This window comes from Taurulus bubalis (assembly GCF_910589615.1).
Source record: "Taurulus bubalis genome assembly, chromosome: 11".
In the NCBI taxonomy this organism is placed as follows: domain Eukaryota; kingdom Metazoa; phylum Chordata; class Actinopteri; order Perciformes; family Cottidae; genus Taurulus; species Taurulus bubalis.
Window position 1 is genome coordinate 27757892 of NC_136599.1, and position 24471 is coordinate 27782362.

The 24471-nt window shown below is 43.9% G+C and overlaps 2 protein-coding genes across 2 annotated transcripts; one reads left to right on the forward strand and one right to left on the reverse strand.

Annotated features, from left to right (window-relative positions):
* The first annotated feature begins 1102 nt into the window (after window positions 1-1102).
* On the forward strand, window positions 1103-9006 carry plpbp (pyridoxal phosphate binding protein). The gene is made up of 8 exons (XM_079226012.1): window positions 1103-1216; window positions 3787-3894; window positions 4003-4038; window positions 4128-4203; window positions 6230-6370; window positions 6452-6594; window positions 7139-7237; window positions 7710-9006. Exons 1-8 carry the CDS (start codon window positions 1127-1129, stop codon window positions 7887-7889), a joined length of 873 nt encoding a protein of 290 aa, XP_079082138.1. The 5' UTR covers window positions 1103-1126; the 3' UTR covers window positions 7890-9006.
* Window positions 9007-10871: 1865 nt separating this feature from the next.
* tmed4 (transmembrane p24 trafficking protein 4) lies at window positions 10872-23184 on the reverse strand (the record flags this gene model as incomplete). The annotated part of the gene is made up of 5 exons (XM_079225572.1): window positions 23043-23184; window positions 19898-19998; window positions 19684-19809; window positions 14861-15007; window positions 10872-11021 (listed from the first exon to the last, which is right to left on the reverse strand). Exons 1-5 carry the CDS (start codon window positions 23179-23181, stop codon window positions 10872-10874), a joined length of 663 nt encoding a protein of 220 aa, XP_079081698.1. The 5' UTR covers window positions 23182-23184.
* Window positions 23185-24471: the final 1287 nt, after the last annotated feature.

A 24471-nucleotide genomic window follows, 5' to 3' on the forward strand; every position in this document is an offset into this window, starting at 1 on the left:
TTTTTTTACAAACTGGCATTTAAACAAGTATTCAACGTATATCAACATAATCCAGTAATTGTCACCTCCTTTAAAGAGTCCTTTATTTCCTTTTATTGTGAAAGGTTTATATCCACACTTCAAGCTGAAAGTAGACACACTTGTGAAAACAAGTTCAACCTAATGTTTAGTTCTGCTTTAGTGTCTCCAAATGGAAGGCTCGTTCCCACCTTTGTTCAGTTGTCATTAGTGAAGCAAGTTCAGGTTGAACGTTGGACCTCTAGACTTCTTCTCATGTACCGCTAACGACCACATGATGTGAGTTCAACTGATCCAACCAAAGAGAGGAAAAGACCCTCCATTATAATGTTAGTAGAACCTCTGGACAATATGAACCCCAATGCATGCTGGGATGTGTGCTCCCCAGCTAACATGCTTTCTGAATAACTTGTTTGATGAGTTCAGAGGTCAAAGTTCTGAAATGGTTCCAAAGTAAAAAGTATTTTCTCACTTTGTTCTGAGAAAAGTATATGATGCAGGAAATTGTGTTTACATCATATCAATATCACGGAATTTGTTTCATTCAAATTTGTATGGTCTCAAAGGATCTTGTGGCTGCAGAGATTAACTTTATTGAGAAGAGCAGGAGTTGGTGGTGGACATGGAGGATGAGGATGATGAAGAAGCATCAAAATTAGAAGGGAACATTCATTCATTATGTTAATACACTTCTAAAACCTCAAAATATGTTTTTATTTTTTGAAGTTCATGTTCACAAAATGTAAATGACAATGCAACTGAAATTGAAATAGCAAAAGATCAAAGTGAAATGCTCACAGTGCCTTTCACTTTGAGCATTTCACTTTGATCTTTTGCTATTTCTATTTCAGTTTCATGATAAATGCTTTGCCATGTCTGATCAGTAATCAGGGGAACAGAGGAGCAGACATGCTTCGGCATATTTAGATCCTTTACTTATTGTAGATAGCAACTTCCAGTAGAGTAGAAGAAGGACTGAAGCAGGACCAGCAGAGGGCGCTCTATCTGAAGGGCGCACTTCCTCCTCAGGTGGACTTTTATTTTGAAAGGCCATTGTCGTCACCGCGGACACGTTCCTTTACGTTTTGTGTCGTAGCCGTTTGACCGTATGTGGAAAGTAGCAATGTCGGAGGAGGTTGGGAAGGCGCTACAGACGGTAGTGGAGCGGGTGAACCAGGCGGCGGCACGGCGGCCCAAGGTAACTGCCGCCCGGGGGCCTCTGCTCCGTCGCTCCGCGCTCGCGCTGCGGCAGCACGACTCGTTACGTAAGGCTGCCGAGCACCTCGCGCTCTGGAGGGCTCGCGCAGCTCTTCCGTAACAGCGCGCATGGTTACTGGTGGAGCTCCATGGTTACTGGTGGAGCTCCATGGTTACTGGTGGAGCTCCATGGTTACTGGTGGAGCTCCATGGTTACTGGTGGAGCTCCATGGTTACTGGTGGAGCTCCATGGTTACTGGTGGAGCTCCATGGTTACTGGTGGAGCTTATGCTTACTGGTGGAGCTCCATGGTTACTGGTGGCAGCTCATGGTTACTGGTGGAGCTCCATGGTTACTGGTGGAGCTCCATGGTTACTGGTGGCAGCTCATGGTTACTGGTGGAGATCCATGGTTACTGGTGGCAGCTCCATAGTTACTGGTGGAGATCCATGGTTACTGGTGGCAGCTCATGGTTACTGGTGGAGCTCCATGGTTACTGGTGGAGCTCCATGGTTACTGGTGGAGATCCATGGTTACTGGTGGCAGCTCATGGTTACTGGTGGAGCTCCATGGTTACTGGTGGAGCTCCATGGTTACTGGTGGAGCTCCATGGTTACTGGTGGAGCTCCATGGTTACTGGTGGAGCTCCATGGTTACTGGTGGCAGCTCATGGTTACTGGTGGAGCTCCATGGTTACTGGTGGAGCTCCATGGTTACTGGTGGCAGCTCATGGTTACTGGTGGAGCTCCATGGTTACTGGTGGCAGCTCCATGGTTACTGGTGGAGATCCATGGTTACTGGTGGCAGCTCATGGTTACTGGTGGAGCTCATGGTTACTGGTGGAGCTCCATGGTTACTGGTGGAGATCCATGGTTACTGGTGGCAGCTCATGGTTACTGGTGGAGCTCCATGGTTACTGGTGGAGCTCCATGGTTACTGGTGGAGCTCCATGGTTACTGGTGGAGCTCCATGGTTACTGGTGGAGCTTATGGTTACTGGTGGAGCTCCATGGTTACTGGTGGCAGCTCATGGTTACTGGTGGAGCTCCATGGTTACTGGTGGCAGCTCATGGTTACTGGTGGCAGCTCCATGGTTACTGGTGGAGATCCATGGTTACTGGTGGCAGCTCATGGTTACTGGTGGAGCTCATGGTTACTGGTGGAGCTCCATGGTTACTGGTGGAGATCCATGGTTACTGGTGGCAGCTCATGGTTACTGGTGGAGCTCCATGGTTACTGGTGGCAGCTCATGGTTACTGGTGGAGCTCCATGGTTACTGGTGGAGCTCCATGGTTACTGGTGGAGCTCCATGGTTACTGGTGGCAGCTCATGGTTACTGGTGGCAGCTCATGGTTACTGGTGGCAGCTCATGGTTACTGGTGGAGCTCCATGGTTACTGGTGGAGCTCCATGGTTACTGGTGGCAGCTCATGGTTACTGGTGGCAGCTCATGGTTACTGGTGGAGCTCATGGTTACTGGTGGAGCTCCATGGTTACTGGTGGAGCTCCATGGTTACTGGTGGAGCTCCATGGTTACTGGTGGCAGCTCATGGTTACTGGTGGAGCTCATGGTTACTGGTGGAGCTCCATGGTTACTGGTGGAGATCCATGGTTACTGGTGGCAGCTCATGGTTACTGGTGGCAGCTCATGGTTACTGGTGGAGCTCCATGGTTACTGGTGGCAGCTCATGGTTACTGGTGGAGCTCCATGGTTACTGGTGGCAGCTCATGGTTACTGGTGGAGCTCATGGTTACTGGTGGAGCTCCATGGTTACTGGTGGAGCTCCATGGTTACTGGTGGAGCTCCATGGTTACTGGTGGCAGCTCATGGTTACTGGTGGCAGCTCATGGTTACTGGTGGAGCTCCATGGTTACTGGTGGAGCTCCATGGTTACTGGTGGAGCTCCATGGTTACTGGTGGCAGCTCATGGTTACTGGTGGCAGCTCATGGTTACTGGTGGAGCTCATGGTTACTGGTGGAGCTCCATGCGTGAGGACAGGATGTGACTTCCTCCAGCTGCCTGTATCAGGCCAGTGTGTGTGCAGACCACCACAGCTCTGTGGAAGATCACATGCTCACGATGCTCCCTTAGAGGAGCATCACGGTTGATATCTAGGTCAACGCATGTGGGAGAATGCTCAGCATCTTCCCAGCACCGCCCAGAGGCCTCTGCGTGGGTTTGCTCAGAATCAGAATCAGAACCATTTATTGCCTTGTATGTTTTCACATGCAAGGAATTTGTCCTGGCGGGAGGTACATAACATTGAACATTTAACAATAAACAGAGTGCAATAAGTGGGAGCATGAATACTTACACTTGAATCTACAGTAGAATATAACGTGCATGGAATGCAAGTGTATGATAAAGTGGCAAATGTATTTAAATATGAGGTGTGGAGGGATGTGCAGGGGAGTGACCCAGTCAGTCAGTGGGTTTGCTACTAATGATCTCAAGAATGTGTAGAGCCGGCTGCATGACGTGGACCAGCCAGAAACCAGTAGTTCCACCAGTGTTCCCAGGACCCTGAGCGCATGCTGCATCACACACTGAGCTTGTGCCGTCCTCCCTCAGGCGCTGCCCGCCGTGCCGCCCCGCCTCGTCGCCGTCAGCAAGACCAAGCCCCCCGAGATGGTGGTGGAGGCCTACCGGCAAGGGCAGCGCGACTTTGGAGAGAACTATGTGAGTGTGAAGCTGCTGGCGGGGATCACTCCAAACTCCCCCATGGCACAGGGGAATTAAAGTGTGAATTACGTAGAAAATGAACCTCGTTCTTTATTTCCACTCCAGGTCAACGAACTGGTGGACAAAGCTTCAGATCCTCTGGTAAGGTTACATATGTCAAGTAGAATGGACCTTTTTCTCCACTGCAGTCTGTGACAGATTCATACAGCGTTTCTTTTGTCCCCTTCAAGATTCTAGACTCGTGTCCAGACATCAAATGGCACTTTATCGGCCATCTGCAGAAGAATAACGTCAACAAGCTTCTGGGTGAGTGTGCGTCTCCTCTCTGCTCCGCTGCTTGTTAACCTGTTGAAAACTGTCCAACCCCACCCAGGGTGTCAAACTCCTCTTCCCCCGGGCCACGTCAGCATCATGGGCGTCCTCAAAGTAACACTATAAATGTAACTACTACCGAACATATTGTTAAATAACTGTCTTTGTATTTGATTATTGTTGATTCAAGTGTACAAATATTGTACATGCATTTATATAAATGTACAAATATGTGTAAGCAAATTTCTCTGTTACTATGACATACATCCATTTAATTTAGGGTTAAGAAACCCACATTACTCCAACTAAACCTTTTAAGCCCCAAGGCATTTTTTAGGATTCTGCTCGAAATAACAAACCCAAACTAAAAAGGGTGTATCTCTGCAACCACAAGGGCTATTTGAATAATTCTGGTGTTATAATAAAGGCAACCCTTGTGAGCTTTTGGTCAGATGTGTAAATATTAGTATATATGTTGCTGGCTAAGAGTAAATAAAGATTGAAACACAGAACAAATAGAAGTTCCAGGTCCGCCTATAGAAAAAAGCACTTTCAGGATGATTATCTCCTTGAAATGATGCTTCACTAAGAAGAAGAAGAAGAAGAAGAAGAAGAAGAAGCCCTGAGGCTCTCCCACATCATAGCACAATATAGGAACAGTCTCTCTGCACTGTTTTCACTTGAAAAAGTGAAGCAGAACAAAGTCAGATTGGGTGAAGTACAGAGAGAATTCAGGCGAGGTTTCCAAAATTTGCATTTCGGCACATTTGCGCATATTTTCGCGCATCTGTGACATTTTAATTTTTTCATGTAGCAAACCTTATATTTCACTTTCATATGACTTATCGTGTTCAATAAACTTGTATCAGTGTGTATTTACTGGGGGAAATGCATTTTCTCATAGCACCAAGCTACGGGCTGCTAGTTCCGGAAACATGCAGAGTGGGCTGACTCGTGACAAAATTATAACTATTTTATTTTAATAATTATTTTAGTTGGTGTTTGAGTCGTGTTGAAATGGCTGACTAATTATTGTAGCCCATGGTCTCTTGTTTAATTTGATGTGTAGCATCAATATATTTGTTCATGATTATTGTAATGTTTTACACAGTTTAATTAAAATTTAAAAAAAGGACCTATATAGGTCCATTCGGGGCTTGAAATAACAAAGACAAAGCATGTTATTAACTTTGTTCAAAGTCTGAAAAACTGGTCCAACAAATAATTGAGAGCAAATAAAGACATGCATGTGGTCTGGGGCAGTGGTTGAACTGGTCTGGGGCAGTGGTTGAACTGGTCTGGCTGCTGATCCACCATCACCCTGAATGACCCGCTAAGATCCAATGCGAGGAACATTTTCAACTTCTCAATTTGATTTAATGACAATATGGTGCAGTTTGAACCTGAGAAAGTACACAATATCACAGTATGCAACACAAAAAGCCCAAAAGACACAAAGTAATAAACACACACAATCATTTTATAACTTCAGCCTTTTTTAACAGACTCAGTGCTTTCATGCACAAACATTTAAAAAAGGTTGGGAATTGGGCCTTGAGTTTGACCTGTGCCTTAGGGCGTCTAGACCTCTTTTCCCCTGGGTTTGAGTTTTCGTAGGAACCCCAAATTGATTCCAATACTTGTGTTTATTGTATGTATTTCAGCAAGCAAAGTCTTGGGGAAAAAATTATATCTGCAAAAAAAATCACTTTTAAAAGATATTTTGATCATAACTATAAACATCCAGCATGAGTATGAGCGAGGTTTATCAAAAAGGACTCCTCGAGAGCTCCCGAGTAAAAAAAAAAAAAAAGGTATTGTTGGGTGCCGTAACAACAACCCACAGACTAATAGTGCACCTTTTTAGAAAGATTAAGACCTAAAGCATCGACATCTGCAACAATAAAACATCCAGGAAAGCATTGGCTTGTTAGGAAGCCATTTCAGGCCTTCTGCAGTGGGCGTCTCCTCCCGCTCCGCTGCTTCAGCTCGGCACTGAGCCTCTGCTTCTGTTCCTCAGGCGTGCCCAACCTGTTCCTCGTGGAGACGGTCGACTCGGCCAAACTGGCCGACAAGGTCAACAGCTCGTGGCAGCGTGCCAGAGGAGCCGGCACGCAGAGGTTAAAGGTCATGGTGCAGCTCAACACCAGCGGAGAGCAGAGTGAGCGCTGATCCCCCGGCTTTGTACCTTCCGCCTGTCCCAAAGGAACCGGCGCCCGCTCACGTGTCACGTGTGTTGTAGGTAAACACGGGCTGCCGCCGGAGCAGACGGTGGACACGGTGAGGCACATCCGGTCCCAGTGCTCCGCCCTGCACTTCTCAGGACTCATGACCATCGGGCGCTATGGCTACGACCTCGCCCTGGGCCCCAACCCAGACTTCCAGGTATTGTGAGAAGATGGCGTGCACGTTGTGTGTTTTTAATTACAAGTAAACTATATATTAGAGCAGTGCTATAGCTTAAACAGCAATTTAAAATGTGAGAGTTATGATCTGGTTTAAGGATTTAAAGTGGAAAATAATATTAATATATACGTTTGTGGCCACCAGAGCAACTTGTCAAAGAGAGGCACACAGGTCCACATATAATACCAAACCCTTCCCCAATATTTAGATTTAATTTAACATATGATACAAATGTGTTCTTTCTTAACTGACTTTCAACTCGTGTCAAACACTGTACGTACAAAACTATCACACAAACACGTAAATCTAATTTGAAAACTGTTAAACAGAAATAGGAAAAAACATTCTAAAAATATGTGCATCTGGAAGTATCTCCCAAAGCAGAGTAGAAAAATCGACCCGACAGAAACATCAGTATTAGTGTTCCTATCGGCTTATCAAGAAAAAGAAATGGTAAATTAAGTTGGAGGTCGTTAAGAAACAGAGTTTTTTTTAAACTTTAAAATGCCCACGTGTGTCTTAGATGCTGCTGAGTCGGAGGCAGGAGGTGTGCGACGGCCTGAAGCTGCCTCTGGAGGAGGTGGAGCTCAGCATGGGCATGTCCACGGACTTTGAACACGCGGTGAGTATCAGCATTTAGTAGCTCTATTTCGCATAAATATGGAAGTCAGGATGAAAATGTCTTTCCCCACAGCGCTGTGGGCCAGACGTGTTGTTTTTAAATATGCTCTATAGATCAGATCATCTTGAAACCTGAGTTGCACATGCTCAGTGCTGACCGGACCCTCATGAGTCGGTAAAGATAAAGTCTACGAGCTGAAGCCAGCAGGTCACGTCCCTGGAAACAGACATTCAGTTGGTGGCGTTGGGGAGGATGTACCCAAACAAGCCTAGTGGTTATTGCATAACTAATAAATGAAACGACTTGTATAGGGCAAGTTAATATTGACTTTGGCTAATACCTAAGAAACATGAATAAATATTCAGCTAAGGAAAAGGAATGGAGGAGGCTCACTATCGTACTCAATGAGACTGTCTAATGTATTAACGGAAGCTCTTCCCTGCTCCTCCGTTCCTGTACTCGCGTATTGAAGATCGAGGTGGGCGCCACCAACGTGCGCGTGGGCAGCGTCATATTCGGCAACAGGGAGTACCCCAACAGTGCAGCCAACACCCCGAACCCCAGCCCGGCACCCAGCCCCGAGAAAACCAGCAACAAGGTGTCCGAAGAGGCCGCCAAGAAGATGCAGCACCTCACGGTGTCTGAACACTAAGAGAGCGTGTCCCTTCCTCGGAAACGAGCTTCATGAAAAAGAAAACGCTCTCACGTGCAAACTGAATAGAGCAGGGAAGCAGATCATCTCCACAGAGCCATGTGGGGCTAGGATTGCACAATTGTTGCATCATTTGAAAGTGTGATTGCCTAATCCTCTTCACTTTTGTTCTGTGCCCTTCTTGCTCTTTTAAGCATCAACAAGTGGCATTCAGTGCAGACGTAGTTGTACCTTTTTTAAAAGTAGTGTGTTACTAACCTTTAGCGCTCCGACTTCCTCCCCATGGAACGCTCTCCTACAACATCGCCGGCTACAAGGCCGCTGTACGACCACGGGACTGGGCGACGGGGGAAACGGTTTCACGGGAGTTACCAGATAGATTTGTTGTGCTGACGTGACATTTTCTACCTTTCCAACCCCAACGTGTGACAGCGCCGTTGTGTCCCAGAGATCAGGAAACCACCTTTTTGTTGTACAGATGAAACTGAAGACTTGATTTAATAAATGATTTATCCCTTTATAAGGACATGATATTGTTTCTTATGTCGTGTCAGATCTCTATTCTTGATGTGAACAAGAGTAAAGCTGAAGAAAAGGTGTCCATGTTGAGGTGCGGGGCGGTGAACCTATGCCACGTTGGTTCTCACGCTGCAGCTCGCATGGCACTGCTTTCTCAAACCATGTCACAAGGTCGCTGGTTCTTCTGTCTCCGTGAGAAGTGCTTTTCACAGGTTTGTACGGTCATGGAAAACCTGGAAAAGTCCTTGAAAAAAAATTCAATCCCAAAAGGTTTGGAAAAGTCATGGAAATTTGTTATATTCATATGTTCATGAATTTCGTTTACGCAGAGTTTGAAATTATAATATGCTTTTAAAAGAAAGACTCTTAGAATATAAGCAGGCATACGCTCTCATTCTCATTGTTAGTTTAAATACATTCTCACTTTTTCATGTTTACACCGAGATTTCACAAAATGTTTGGTCATGGAAATCCATTGTTCAACATGTGTATGAACCCTGTTTTAATGTCAGTGATGTTTAGAAAGAGATGGACTGAGGTGTGTCACTGAGGCGCTTCAGCACCGTTTGGTTTGGAATCTGAAGCCAAACAATAAATGGTTTTGTTGAAAGGTTCTGCACTGGCCGTGTATTTCTTGTAATGGGCTAAAGTGGCACAAATGACAGTAGTTTGTCCAAAATGTCTTTATTAAGCACATGGAGGTGACATCTGGACCACAATGAAAATAAGTGAGTCTTAGAGTGATAATTTAACAACTTGGAAAAATGACGTAATGCCTGAAAAACCCACCCACTCACTATATTCCCTTCCAATGACTCATTGTGAATCTGAATTAGCAGAATTTTCAAAAGTATCAAAGTGCTGTCCGGCGTTGATAAATGGAACCCAAAAGAGTTCTCGATAAAGACGGTAAACTTGTTTAAGCTCTGCAATAAAACACAACGGCTCAATAAATACGTTCTATTTGAGGAAACAAAACCTGGGGACACAACTGGAAACACGGCAGACAGTCAATCGGTAAAAGGCATTAGAAAACAGTCAAAAGAGTTATTTACAACAGGGACTAAGACAGACTATCTACACACACAGTTCTGCAACTCAAGCTAGAAACTATATACAGTCAGCAGGAGGAAGGAAGCACTTCACTATGCATTTACAAGCATTTCATGAACAGGAGCTAGAAGGACACTGTTTATTAATGTCAACCATTAGAACTGCTCCTTTGAGCATTTGTGACTGATGTGTAAAGAATGAGTGACAAATCAAACGTGAAGTATTTCATTATAATGAGTGTATTAACTATGTTTTGCTGTATTCATTAAAGAATGTACTTAAATCTTCTTCGGCCCATTCCATGAGCGGCTGAGACTGAAAGCTCTGGAAGAAAAGCTAGTAAGTGGACCTTAAGTCCAGAACTCTGTCAAACTGCTGGTTCTGAAATGAAGAATGAACCGTGAAGCTCAGCACGTCTTCATGAGATTAGAACTCATTTCGAAACAATCGGTGGATCTTTATAAAAAGTGAATACATGTTTCATTACACTTCAGATTTGTTACACTGTGTTATTAATGACTAATTCATCATTTAAGGTTATAATGGTTCACAAATATATTAACACTTTAAAAATGTCTTCAACGCTGATCACAACTGTATTACTGTGTGTAATAAACCGTTTATTAAGGGTCCATAGTATGCATGCTAAATATGAGCGTTTAAGTAAAGTGTTATCAAATTGACATGTATGGAATCAAGGCCAGTATAATATTTGCTCGATGAACACAGAGCCTTCAGTCAACAGATGGATCAGCCTCTCTCATAAGGTGAGAAACCAAATATAGAATATCTATATCTATAGCAGCATCGAACATCCATTCTGTGAAGTCTGAGGACGACAAATTCCAACTATATCTACATATATTATGGAACATTTTTAACAATTTGGGTGGCAGGAGTGAAGTTGAGATAGTTGAACAACAATTCTATAAAAAAAAGGCTCTACAAGATGATGTTTTTCCCAAATGATGAAAAGATGTTTAGGCTGATACATGCTTTCATGCATTTTCAGATAATACGTCTGAAAATGCATGAAAGTATGTATCAGTAAAGCACTGGGTCACTACGGTAACAACTTAACACCCAGCAGTCATTCACTGCTGTCTCACCTACAAACAATCAGTTCACTAAAGTCTGCTTCTTCTTGAGCAGAGGACGGAACACGTGTGCAGTGTTGTCAGGAGAACGACAAACACAGCGGAAACAAAAAGGCTATTGGAATGTTGTGCCACAGTGTTGTGTAATAATAATAGCATAAAACGTGTGTGAGGTAAAAGTCATGACTGGGTTGATCTGTGCCTGTGTGGATTTGCTCGTACCATCTAGTGCTGACATCAGGAGCGTCTCTCCGTCCCGGTCCGTGGACTCGCGTTGTCGTCGTTCCCCAACGGGGCTGCCACCAGATACACGTTACACCAGCTTCTTGGCCTCAAAGAAGCTTTTCAGGTGCTTCATCTGCCAAATGCCGGTGATGAGGAGGATGAGTGTCTGAGCGATGGACCACCAGAGCACACGCTGGTTGGTGCTCTCGCTCGTCGTGCGGAACCGCTCCTCGCGATACTGCAGAAGACGCCAAGGAAGTGACAGGAGACGTCATCAGCATCTCACGTCACCTCATTTCACCTCATGTCATTTCACCTCATGTCACCTCATCTCATCTCACCTCACGTCATCTCACCTCATGTCACCTCATGTCACCTCACCTCATGTCACCTCACCTCATCTCACCTCATGTCACCTCACCTCACCTCATCTCACCTCATGTCACCTCACCTCATTTCACGTCACCTCATGTCACCTCATGTCACCTCATCTCATGTCACCTCATCTCATCTCACCTCATCTCATGTCACCTCATCTCACGTCACCTCATTTCATTTCACCTCATGTCACCTCATCTCATCTCACCTCACCTCATCTCACCTCATGTCACCTCACCTCACCTCATCTCACCTCACGTCACCTCATCTCACCTCATGTCACCTCACCTCATTTCACGTCACCTCATGTCACCTCATGTCACGTCACCTCATGTCACCTCATCTCATGTCACCTCATCTCATGTCACCTCATCTCATGTCATCTCACCTCATGTCACCTCATCTCATGTCATCTCACCTCATGTCACCTCGCCTCACCTCCTCTCACCTCACCTCATCTCATGTCACCTCACCTCCTCTCACTTCATCTCACCTCACCTCATGTCACCTCGCCTCACCTCACTTCATGTCACCTCACCTCATCTCATCTCACCTCACGTCATTTCACGTCACCTCACCTCATATCACCTCACCTCATGTCACCTCGCCTCACCTCCTCTCACCTCACCTCATCTCATGTCACCTCACCTCCTCTCACTTCATCTCACCTCACCTCATGTCACCTCACCTCATGTCACCTCGCCTCACCTCACTTCATGTCACCTCACCTCATCTCATCTCACCTCACGTCACCTCACCTCACGTCACCTCACATCATGTCACCTCACCTCATGTCATCTCACCTCATGTCATCTCACCTCATGTCACCTCACCTCATCTCATGTCACCTCATCTCACCTCATGTCACCTCATCTCATCTCGCCTCATGTCACCTCACCTCATGTCACCTCACCTCATGTCACCTCACCTCATTCATCTCACCTCATGTCATCTCACCTCATGTCACCTCACCTCATGTCACCTCATCTCATGTCATCTCACCTCATGTCACCTCACCTCATGTCACCTCACCTCATGTCACCTCACGTCACCTCACCTCATCTCATATCATCTCACCTCATGTCACCTCACGTCACGTCACGTCACCTCATCTCACCTCACCTCCTCTCACCTCACCTCATCTCATGTCACCTCACCTCCTCTCACCTCATCTCATGTCACCTCATGTCACCTCGCCTCACCTCACTTCATGTCACCTCACCTCACCTCATCTCATCTCACCTCACGTCACCTCACATAATGTCACCTCACCTCATGTCATCTCACCTCATGTCATCTCACCTCATGTCACCTCACCTCATCTCATGTCACCTCATCTCACGTCACCTCATCTCACCTCATCTCATCTCGCCTCATGTCACCTCACCTCATCTCACCTCATGTCATCTCACCTCATGTCACCTCATCTCATCTCACCTCATGTCACCTCATCTCATGTCACCTCATCTCATGTCACCTCATCTCACCTCATGTCACCTCATCTCATGTCACCTCACCTCATTTCACGTCACCTCATCTCACCTCATGTCACCTCACCTCATGTCACCTCACCTCATGTCATCTCACCTCATGTCACCTCATCTCATGTCACCTCATCTCATGTCATCTCACCTCATGTCACCTCACCTCATGTCATCTCACCTCATGTCACCTCATCTCATGTCACCTCATCTCATGTCACCTCATCTCATGTCATCTCACCTCATGTCACCTCATCTCATGTCACCTCATCTCATGTCACCTCATCTCATGTCACCTAATCTCATGTCATCTCACCTCATGTCACCTCACCTCATGTCACCTCACCTCACGTCATTTCACGTCACCTCACCTCATATCACCTCACCTCATGTCACCTCGCCTCACCTCCTCTCACCTCACTTCATCTCATGTCACCTCACCTCCTCTCACCTCATCTCACCTCACCTCATGTCACCTCATGTCACCTCGCCTCACCTCACTTCATGTCACCTCACCTCATCTCATCTCACCTCACGTCACCTCACCTCACGTCACCTCATGTCACCTCACCTCATGTCACCTCACCTCATGTCATCTCACCTCATGTCACCTCACCTCATGTCACCTCATCTCATGTCATGTCATCTCACCTCATCTCACCTCACGTCACCTCACCTCATGTCACCTCACCTCATGTCACCTCACCTCATGTCACCTCACGTCACCTCACGTCACCTCATCTCATGTCATCTCACCTCATGTCACCTCACGTCACCTCATCTCACCTCACCTCCTCTCACCTCACCTCATCTCATGTCACCTCACCTCCTCTCACCTCATCTCATGTCACCTCATGTCACCTCGCCTCACCTCACTTCATGTCACCTCACCTCATCTCATCTCACGTCACCTCACCTCATCTCATCTCACGTCACCTCACCTCATCTCACCTCATGTCACCTCACCTCATGTCACCTCATCTCATGTCACCTCATGTCACCTCACCTCATGTCACCTCACCTCATCTCATGTCACCTCACCTCATCTCACCTCATGCCACCTCATCTCATCTCATGCCACCTCATCTCATCTCACCTCACGTCACCTCATCTCACCTCACCTCACGTCATGTCACCTCATATCATGTCACGTCATGTCACGTCATCTCATGTCACCTCATCTCATGTCACCTAACCTCATCTCACGTCACGTCACCTCACACGTTACCGAATCTCATCTCATCTCACCTCATGTCACCTCACCTCACCTCATCTCACGTCACCTCGTCACCAAACCTCATCTCACGTCACGTCACCTCACACGTTACCGAATCTCATCTCATCTCACCTCATGTCACCTCACCTCACCTCATCTCACGTCACCTCGTCACCAAACCTCATCTCACGTCACGTCACCTCACACGTTACCGAGGATGGCTGCCTTTTCCAGATACTCTGAGCTAAATAATCAAGTTCCCAGAGGAAAGTTAAGGGACAGACTCCTAAACCAAAAGACAGTCTTTTATATCTTTACAGTGAAAAAAGTATTTGTCTCATTGTGCTGTTAAATCAGACACGTTCATCTCAAAGGAGGAGAAATTAGATCTTTTCTGCTGAGTCATCATTCAATTCAATTCAGTTTATTTTATATAGCCCAACATCACAAATACAAGTTTGCCTCGGAGGGCTTTACAATCTGTCCACATGACATCCCTATCCCGGGACCTCACATCGGATCAGGAAAAACTCCCCCAATAAAGATAGTAAAAACCCTTTCACAGGGAAGAAACCTGAGGGAGAGCAACAGAGGAGGATCCCTCTCCCCGGATGGACAGAAGCAATAGATGTCATGTGACCAGAATGAATAACGTAACTGAGTTACAGCACATTCAATGAATGTGACAGAAACTATTCATATAATGAGTAGTAGGTATGAGTAGCGTAAGGCTAACGTGTGGTTAGCAGCCCCCTCTTGATGCTACTTCCTCGGTCCTGACTGCACACGCATGCATTCATTTTCATTTGGGTAAGCAAGCATCACATTCATTCAACTCTATTTGATTTGGGTTTAAACTTGGATTTAGGAAACAGAGATTCATTTTAATGTTGCAACAGGATCAATCTGGACTCACATTAAAGCGTGTCTTGTTGAGCTCTGCTTAGAACTAATCCTAAATTAAATGAACCCTCATTGGTGTACTTGTATTTGTTGACTGACCCTCTGGTAGTTCTGCTCCTTCTGGATCTGCTCCACTTGGTCCAGCAGCTGTCGCACTCGCAGCTGCAGCTCTGTGAGTTTGTCCTTAGCGGCAATTTCAGGGTAGTTGTTGGTGTGTTCTCCGACTTGAATATCCAGATGCACTCTCTGCAACATTGAAAAACACATGAATGGAAATCAACAGGAACAGAAACTAGAAAATTTCACAAGAAATTTTGAAAGTGTGGCTACTACTGCCGTAAGACGTCGCAATATATATACATTACCGGTAGTGAGATGTGTTATTGAGGTACATTATATATATATGTATATATATATATATATATATATATATATATATATATATATATATATATATATATATATATATGCCAACATTAGCTATGAGGGCTTGATGGTGTAAATATGAATAGGACAGCACTTTGCTGCAACATATCACGTGATTACATATGAATACCAGCCCCTATTGTCCTTGATCTCTAAAGAATCAATAACTCCTTGACTTAATAATATTTTTTTTTTTTGCATAAATATGATCAAGAGTCTGAGTGCACGCGACAGTATTACCACGTGCACTGCCGTTCGCGCGTATGTGTGGATTGGATATATATATATATATATATATATATATATATATATATATATATATATATATATATATATATATATATATATATATATATGCCAACATTAGCTGTGAGGGCTTGATGGTGTAAATAACGCTGTGGGAGAAGATACGCGCCAAAGTTTTTGTGGGACTATGATTATTATTATTATTAAGCCCGAGCAATACTATGAAGTGCGCTTTGCTGCAGGGGTCTATGACCCTGCAGCTGAAGCCACACTTAATAATAATAAGTTGAATAAAGAAGACAATAACAATAGTTGGACTGCTGAAGCATTCCAACTAATAACTTGAACTAGAAATTGCATTTCCTGCTGAAAATGCGTTGGAATGCAAAAAGCTGAAGCTTAAAGCTTAAATATGTGAAAATATGGCAGAATATAGCTGAAAATAGCTAAATATAGCTGAACATAGCTGAATACAGCTGAATTTAGCTGAAAATAGCTGAAAAGTGTTGAAGCCCAAAAGCGTTGAACTGAACTGCTGAACATCCTTAATGTTTAAATGGAAAAGTTGGAAGCAAAACTGCAACATCTAAATAATCCAAGAGATAAATTAAAAGTAGTAGTTGTATTAGTATAAATAACAGTAGCATGAGTGAAAGCAGTAGTTGTAGTCGCAGAAGTAGTAGTTATAGTATATACTACTGTATAAATAACAGTAGTATGAGTAGAAGTAGTGGTTGTAGTAGTATTTGAAATTACAGTAGTAGTAGTAGTTGAAGAACGGTAGTATGAGTAGTAGTAGTTGAAGTAGTAGTAGTAGTTGAAATAACAGTAGTATGAGTAGAAGTAGTAGTAGTTGAAGTAGTAGTAGTAGCAGTTGAAATAACAGTAGTATGAGTAGAAGTAGAAGTAGTAGAAGTAACAGTAGAAGTAGTAGTTGAAGTAACAGTAGTAGTTGAAGTAGTAGTTGAAATAACAGTAGTAGTAGTAGTAGTATTCATAGTAGTAGCAGTAGAAGTAGTCATATTAATAGCTGTAGTAGTAATTAGTAATAGTTATAGCAGTAGTAGTATTAGTAGCAGGAGTAGCAGTAGTAGTAATAGTCCAAATATTAGCAGCAGTAGTCAAAGTATTAGTCTGCACATTAAGTATTTAATACAAAAATCCTCATTTGAGCTTCATGTTATGATACAGTTAATTCATGGGGCTTTTATTTTGAAAGGGACGACAGACAGACAGACAGACAGACAGACAGGAGGCTTTACAATGCCTTTGACTGAATATCTGCATGAATATCTTTCTGGAGTTGAAATAGCTCCACTGAGGCTCACGTTCACACACACACACACACACGACTAGGGATGGGTATCGTTTGGGTTTTTTTTTTTTTTTCGATACCGGTGCTAAACCGATACTTTTAAAACGATACCGGTGCCTAAACGGTGCCTGAACCGATACTTTTTTATTGCCAAGGCAATTTTTTTCTTCAAATTGAACAATATTATTAACTGTTTTAAGTATACTATAGATATAAATAAATAAGTACATACAAAACACACTTCAAACTACAGCTTCAAACCTTTTAACTTAACGTGGCCTGATGGGACCGTGTGCAACAGAACTCAGACTCTGTTGGATTCTACAAACTGCTGCTTTATGGACTACACGTCATCATTAATATCAACTGGAGAGATTTGTTCCATCAAGCCGAGGACGGACGTTCAAAAGCTCGTGCTCGTGTCTCCAGCGATCTCTGTGTGCGCGCACTGTGTGTGTGAGCGCTGGAAGCCCCGCCCCCTCGAGCCCCGCCCCCTCGAGCCCCGCTCTGCATGCAGGCAGACAGAGAGCAGAGCAGCAGTGTGCTCTGATCCGCTATTTTAATAATCGTTTTTAGCGTGCGGGCACCGCGCTACCTTTTTAGTATCTATATACCGTGCAACTTTACAGAGTAGTGTAAAAAAAAAAAAGTATTTAAATCGGCTCAGGCACCGGAAGGAAGCACCGAAATCTGAGTTGCTTTTCGGTCCAGTAGGTACCGGACGTGTTCTCGGTACCCAACCCTACACACCACAGTGCGCGCGACCGTACACACGCGGACATAGACACACAGTCAGTGAGCATAGCAAACTTCATGCTAGTGATCAAATTCCCTTCCTCTCCACCGACAGCCTGCAGCTGTTTTCTCTGTGTGTGTGTGTGTGTGTGTGTCCCCACAATGATGATGGTGATTAGTTCAAACTGAAAACACCTGTGACATGAATGAGAGACTGAGTTGTTTGATCCCCATAGGTTTCAGTGCATTATTTGTTTCCATAAAAAGCTTTATATCTCAAGAACTTCAAAGGCAAGACACCAAAATAATAATTTTTTCTGAGAGATAAGACTCTTGCGAACGCGTCGATGTTGTTTGTGGGTCTCTAGGCTACACGATGTGTCTCTAGTCGCAATTTATAAATCAGGTACGGTCGTCAGAGAAAGACATTTTTGAGGCAGATTTAACATGGGAGGGAATGGAAGAAGAAGGAGGCCACCTCTCACATATCGTCTGATTTCAACACGTCTGAATCTGTTGGATTCAAATCGACCCAAGTTTACAAAGTAAGACAAGATTTCCTACGTTTTGATGTATAAATTATGCCCAAAGACTTAGTATTGTGGAGGAGATGGCAAAAAGTAAAAATAAAATCTAACTAATCCTCCAGGGGAACTACACTCAAGCTGTGACATCACGCGCTCTAAGCGGCGCAATACACACCCATGTTAAAAGGCAGAAATGGTCGGAAAAAAGCATGAAATGAAAACGCTGACAGTTAAAAAACTATAAAAGATATCAGAAATCTGATTATATAGAATAATAGCTGAAGGTTCTGTCAACATTTTACCAGTTTAAATGGTGTCTTTAGCTGAACGTATGCAGAACCTGTCAGCGTTTGAAGTTGAAGAGGATTTGAGGATTTTCCCCCATCCGCTCCCATTCATTTTAATTTTCATAAAAAGCTTAATAATTTAAAGAGTTTAATAGTTAAAAATATGAAGAGATCATTACAACTAATAAAGAAGAGGATAACATTAGTTGGACTGCTGAAGCATTCCAACTAATTAAGCCCGAGCAATACTATGAAGTGCGCTTTGCTGCAGGGGTCTATGACCCTGCAGCTGAAGCCACACTTAATGAATGGATCTCCACTGGTGTTCCATGAACACCATTTTTGGTATTGCCCCAAGCATTCAGACTTCTCTGGAGATAATGTAATGTTGGGTATTATTATTCGTGTTTGTTTCACTTCCTGTATTTTTGGAGATATGCCAAAAGGTTATTGCAAAGTTATGATAAATGCCTCCTTAAAACCTTTTTGGCTGCAAATACTGGCTTCAGAAGCAGAAATGTCTGTAGATGTGTATCTGTCTGATCAGCTGATGACCCATCCTAGCCCTCGGGTTCGTGGCTGATCCTTGACATTATGGACCGACCCGACCAATTATCTGGAAACCTTTCCATCAGGAGTATTTGGCTACTTGGTTAGTAGATGTGACATAACGGCCTCCACAATAGTATTTGCACTATTACGGTTCTGGGTGTTTCTTTCATTCCATTTAAAACACATTTAACAGGTGTTTATCACTTTGCATGATTAGACCATAGCCCCATACTTTATACTACAACTGTGCTATACTCTGGTTTGCTCTGACATCAACACTGCATTTATTATTACTATTCTTGCATTTTTGCACACATCATAGATCCCATTTTCAGCATTATTATTTGTATTGTTGTTATATATTGTGGTATACATAATTTACATATTTCTATTCAGATTTTTCCATATATATTGTTCTTGTACTGTAAAATAATGCATGTTTTTACATACTTATAATTTATTTGTGATATACATTTCTGTTTTAGAATAGGAGCAACTGTAACAAAACCCAATTACCCCTGTGGATCGACAAAGCATTTCTGATTCTGATGTATTAATAGTGTCCTTGTCGGAGAGAGGGAAGTTCATCCTAAAGCTTGTCACTGTATTTAAAACCTAGTATACTAAAAGAAGGCGGCTTTATTCAGTTGTGAGTGTACCCCTTGATCCCTCACTGGTACATTAAGTCAACTGACCTCAGAGCATAGCTGTGCCTACTCAGAAGATCTCATCTCAGCCAGAATAACTGGAAACACCTGTGTTGGGTGCCGGATTATAAAGAAAAAGGCTACTTACTAGCTTACTACCACATCAAAGCAGTGACTATGTTCATACCAGTTGTCCTCCTGCAAACAGAGCCATCTTGGTGGAGTTGGAGTGCAAACAAATCTGATGTTCTCCAGGAGTGTGGGAGGTGAAGGTAAACCGTCCATCTGACCCATATTGACGAGAGAGGATTATCTGGGAGGGTTGTAAAAGATAGTGTTTTAGATTCTGTTTATGTATGTGGGTATGTTTTCTGTCCTTACCTTCGGTTTCCTGTCCTTACCTTTGTCTCTGGATCCTTGATCTCCACATGCATCCCAAGGCCAGGCGTGGCTGGCAGAAAGGAACTAGTCTGTTTGTCCCACAGTTGAGTCCTGTACTTTCCTGTCAGACAGACAAAGCAACATTTAAACATTGAACAAAACATTGAACATTGAAATTAGTGTTTGGTAGATTATTTCTCTGTAACAATGCTTCTTGGCAATAACTTTTATACCGTTGGAAAGCCCGTTTACTTTCTTTAACACGGTGCCCCATTTGTGAGAAACATGCGTTTCTGGGATGAGAGCACAGATGAGTATGTGGGCTGCGCCCATGACAAATGTGCCAAACCTTCTCTGCCCATGCCAAACAGCTGATTCTGCTGTTGCTATTGACTCTTGTTTGGTGGATTGATGATTACAGTCTATCAGTAACCAGGAAAAAACAAGACATATTGGCAATTTTACAATGTATTGATTTAATAAACAGTCAGTAGCCTCAGTATCATGTGAAGAACCATCCACAGCCACAACAGCCTGGCTCCGCCTACTCATGGTCACCAGTCTGGTGAACACTGCTGTGGGACGGTCTTCCACTCCTCAATCAGGATCTGTTTCAAGTCAGCAGCTGGTGGTGTTGGTCACTCTAGTGTGAACGGCACCGCCAAGCTGATCAACCATGTTCAGCTGGTTGAGGTCAGGACTGCTGGAGGCCGTTCCAGTCTCTCCTCCCAGACTCTGCAGGTCTCTGATGAACCCGCTCTGTGGGGGCGAGCGCTCACATCTTGGAGGATGGAGTTCAGTCCCAGACTGGGAGCAATGGGATTGCTGCTGGTTGCAGAAACTCATCTCGATATCTCTGCATTGAGATTGTCTCCAATGAAGCACCTGTGTGGTCCAGAAGCTCAAAACAAGAGTCAATAGCAACAGCTGAATCAGCTGTACAACCCAGTGGTGTCCCTATACCAGGGTTTATCTCATAGTAAACTACACCAAGGAGTTTATCTCATAGTAAACTACACCAAGGAGTTTATCTCATAGTAAACTACACCAAGGTTTATCTCATAGTAAACTATACCAAGGAGTTTATCTCATAGTAAACTACACCAAGGAGTTTATCTCATAGTAAACTATACCAAGGAGTTTATCTCATAGTAAACTATACCAAGGAGTTTATCTCATAGTAAACTACACCAAGGAGTTTATCTCATAGTAAACTATACCAAGGAGTTTATCTCATAGTAAACTACACCAAGGAGTTTATCTCATATAAACTATACCAAGGAGTTTATCTCATAGTAAACTATACCAAGGAGTTTATCTCATAGTAAACTATACCAAGGAGTTTATCTCATAGTAAACTATACCAAGGAGTTTATCTCATAGTAAACTACACCAAGGAGTTTATCTCATAGTAAACTACACCAAGGAGTTTATCTCATATAAACTATACCAAGGAGTTTATCTCATAGTAAACTATACCAAGGAGATTATCTCATAGTAAACTACACCAAGGAGTTTATCTCATAGTAAACTATACCGAGGAGTTTATCTCATAGTAAACTACACCAAGGAGTTTATCTCATATAAACTATACCAAGGAGATTATCTCATAGTAAACTACACCAAAGAGTTTATCTCATAGTAAACTATACCAAGGAGTTTATCTCATATAAACTATACCAAGGAGATTATCTCATAGTAAACTACACCAAGGAGTTTATCTCATAGTAAACTATACCAAGGAGTTTATCTCATATAAACTATACCAAGGAGATTATCTCATAGTAAACTACACCAAAGAGTTTATCTCATAGTAAACTATACCAAGGAGTTTATCTCATATAAACTACACCAAGGAGTACCATCATACAATATTTATCATTCGATAATTGTACTTGATGTACTTGAAATGTGTTTTTATTTTAGTTTTTTTTACTATTGAATGGTATATTTGACACTGAACTTGTTCATCTTTATCTCAGTGATAATTAGTTAATTAATTAGTGTCTAAATTAGCATAAAATATCACTGGTTTGTAAAAACTAGACAGACAACAAAATGTAAATTTTGATCAAAATCTGATTCCCTTCTGCTCAAAATAAAACAAGTAAACAACTCAAAAGTTGACACTGTCAGGTTCGTTCTCCATGCATTGGATTTGGGAGTGACGTGGATATCAAAGCTAGTTTATCCGTCTTTCCTTTACAAGCAGGAAAGTATTTCTCTCTCCTTATTTGAGAAAAGTTCATATTTGTGTTCACTATGACCCTGACATTCTGTCTCTTCTGTTATCATATACTGAATGAATGCAAAACTACAGAGCAAAATCACACTCTTTCTGATTGAACCAATCTATGAACTGTCTGAAACAATGGATATCCGGCGCCCCAAATGGGCCCCAAAAGGGCCCCAAAAAAAATTGCCGGTTCTCTAGGGGCTAAGCCCCCTTTCCTTGAATCTTAGAAACGCCCCTGATACAACCCACATACTCATCTTAGCTGCTCATCCCACAAATGGGGCACCGTGTTAAAGGGGAATGAACAGACTGCTTTCCAACAGTATAAAAGTTACTGCCAATGAGCATTGTTACAATAGAGAAATAATCTACCAAACACTAATTTCCGAACTTTTTGTTTAATGTACATACATATACACACACACACACACACACACACACACACACACACACACACACATATATATATATATATATATATATATATATATATATATATATATATATATATATATATATATATATATATATATATATATATCTCACAATGATGAGATATTATCTCATAAGGACCAGCTCTCAGAAAGCCTGAGAGCTGGTCCTCTCCGCTGGGCATAGAGGAGGATGCAGCCTCACTGCTCTGCTCCAGTGGAGGTATGGAGGCGATGGTTCCCGGTGGGTTCATTACAGAGGCGCAGTAGTTGGACATGTTCCTCTGCAGTACCTCGAGCAGGCTGAGTCCGCTACAGATCTCATTGGGGCAAAATGACATATTTGATTGTGAATGTAAAACATCCACTGTGGTGTGAAAGGGGTCCTCTATCGCTGACTGAGGGGCCACAGCAGCCAGGACCCGGCAGTGAGGACTACACTACGGGTCTGCTGTCTGCTGCCATGTTCGATGCAGCAGCGTTGCTGCAGCCGCTTACCGATCACCATGGTCTCGTCCGGAATCTCTTCAATAAAGCATTTCTTCTCCGTCTCTCCGATGTGGAAGTAGAGCGCGTGGCTCGGGTGAATCCACGCTAACAGGACCAGAACCCCAGCAGCCGGGGCGGAGAGCATCATGGAGCTCCTCGCGCATCAGCACAGGAAGCTGTGAGGCTGCAGCCCGCTGACGTCATCGACCACTGCGGAACAAGGAAGGGGATTTCCAGCCGGGGGTCTGAGCCCTGAGTACTGCCTCTCAGGCAGCACTCCCTTCTTAACTGTAGACCCTCCACACACCCAAAGAGACAGGCAAGTGTATTCTGGCACCGATGATTTGAATGAACGAGCTAAGGACAGTGCGTTCATAGTGTTAAGATAAGGTCACACGTTTAGGCTACTGCTGAACAACTGTGAGAGAGATAAATAGCAAATGAAACTCAAGAAAAGAGTAAGTTGTCAATGGCACTGTTGTATAGGCATAGTTTGTGTCATGAAGGTTTAAAATAAAATGCCACTACATTGAAGAAAGGAAAGCTGTTGTTTGTCGCTTGAACGGAAGTGTTGCCTGAGAGGCCTCGCTCAGGGCACTTAACCCTCTCGTGCTCCTGAGCTAACAACAGTCGCCTCTGCTTTGACAGATAACCTCAACCAGCTCAACCCAACAGATACCCCCCCACACACACACACACACACACACACAGGATAACGCTACAGAACGGGGCCAAATGACTTCCGGAAGACACGCACTTCGTTGATGTGGGTCGTTGTTTGTGTCAACACGCGCCTCGCAGACCGGGCGAGCTCACGAGCTAACGTTCCGGCAAGCTATCGATCTAGCATCGGCCAGCCAGCTAACGGGCTCACGGCACACACCGGACAGCTCACCGGACAGCTCTCTGACACGTTGGCCTGCTCGCCTGTCATTCCGGACGCCAGCAGTGAGAAAGAGGAGCGGGTAAGAGGAGATCCACCTGTACCTGTCACCCGATAGGACCCGTCTTGGTGCGGGGAGGGAACCCACATCGTTGTAGACTGTCACAAACATGGGATACACCTGGGAGTAATGATATGCACGCGGTAATAACACCAGATGAACTACACTTCTGTTCACATGGTGGCTAAAACAATATGTCCAAGGTGTTCCTCGTGGTATTGCGAATGACGTCATGTTTTCCTCCTGTTCGCGTGATACGGCACATGGAGGAGACACCGCGTCCTACCAGCAGGCCACGGCCTCCTCAGGCCTGGACCAGGTCAGGACGCGAGATCAAAGTGAAAGGGAAACCTCAGGTCTGCCATGTGTCAGGACATGACGTCACTGCGGGTTCAGGTCCAACTCTGTTTCCGTCCCGTTCTCGTGACGGTTATGTTCTGGTTAGTGTGCGCAGAGATAACGGACCAGGGTTAGTTTGATGTTCAGCTTCTCAG

What these genes read in the sequence shown, in the direction of transcription:
- plpbp (XM_079226012.1), top strand. Translation starts at nt 1,127, where the DNA reads ATGTGGAAAGTAGCAATGTCGGAGGAGGTTGGGAAGGCGCTACAGACG. An exon ending in ACAAAGCTTCAGATCCTCTG is followed by an intron (nt 4,039 to 4,127) that starts GTAAGGTTACAT and finishes GTCCCCTTCAAG; the next exon opens with ATTCTAGACTCGTGTCCAGA. An exon ending in CAACACCAGCGGAGAGCAGA is followed by an intron (nt 6,371 to 6,451) that starts GTGAGCGCTGAT and finishes CGTGTGTTGTAG; the next exon opens with GTAAACACGGGCTGCCGCCG.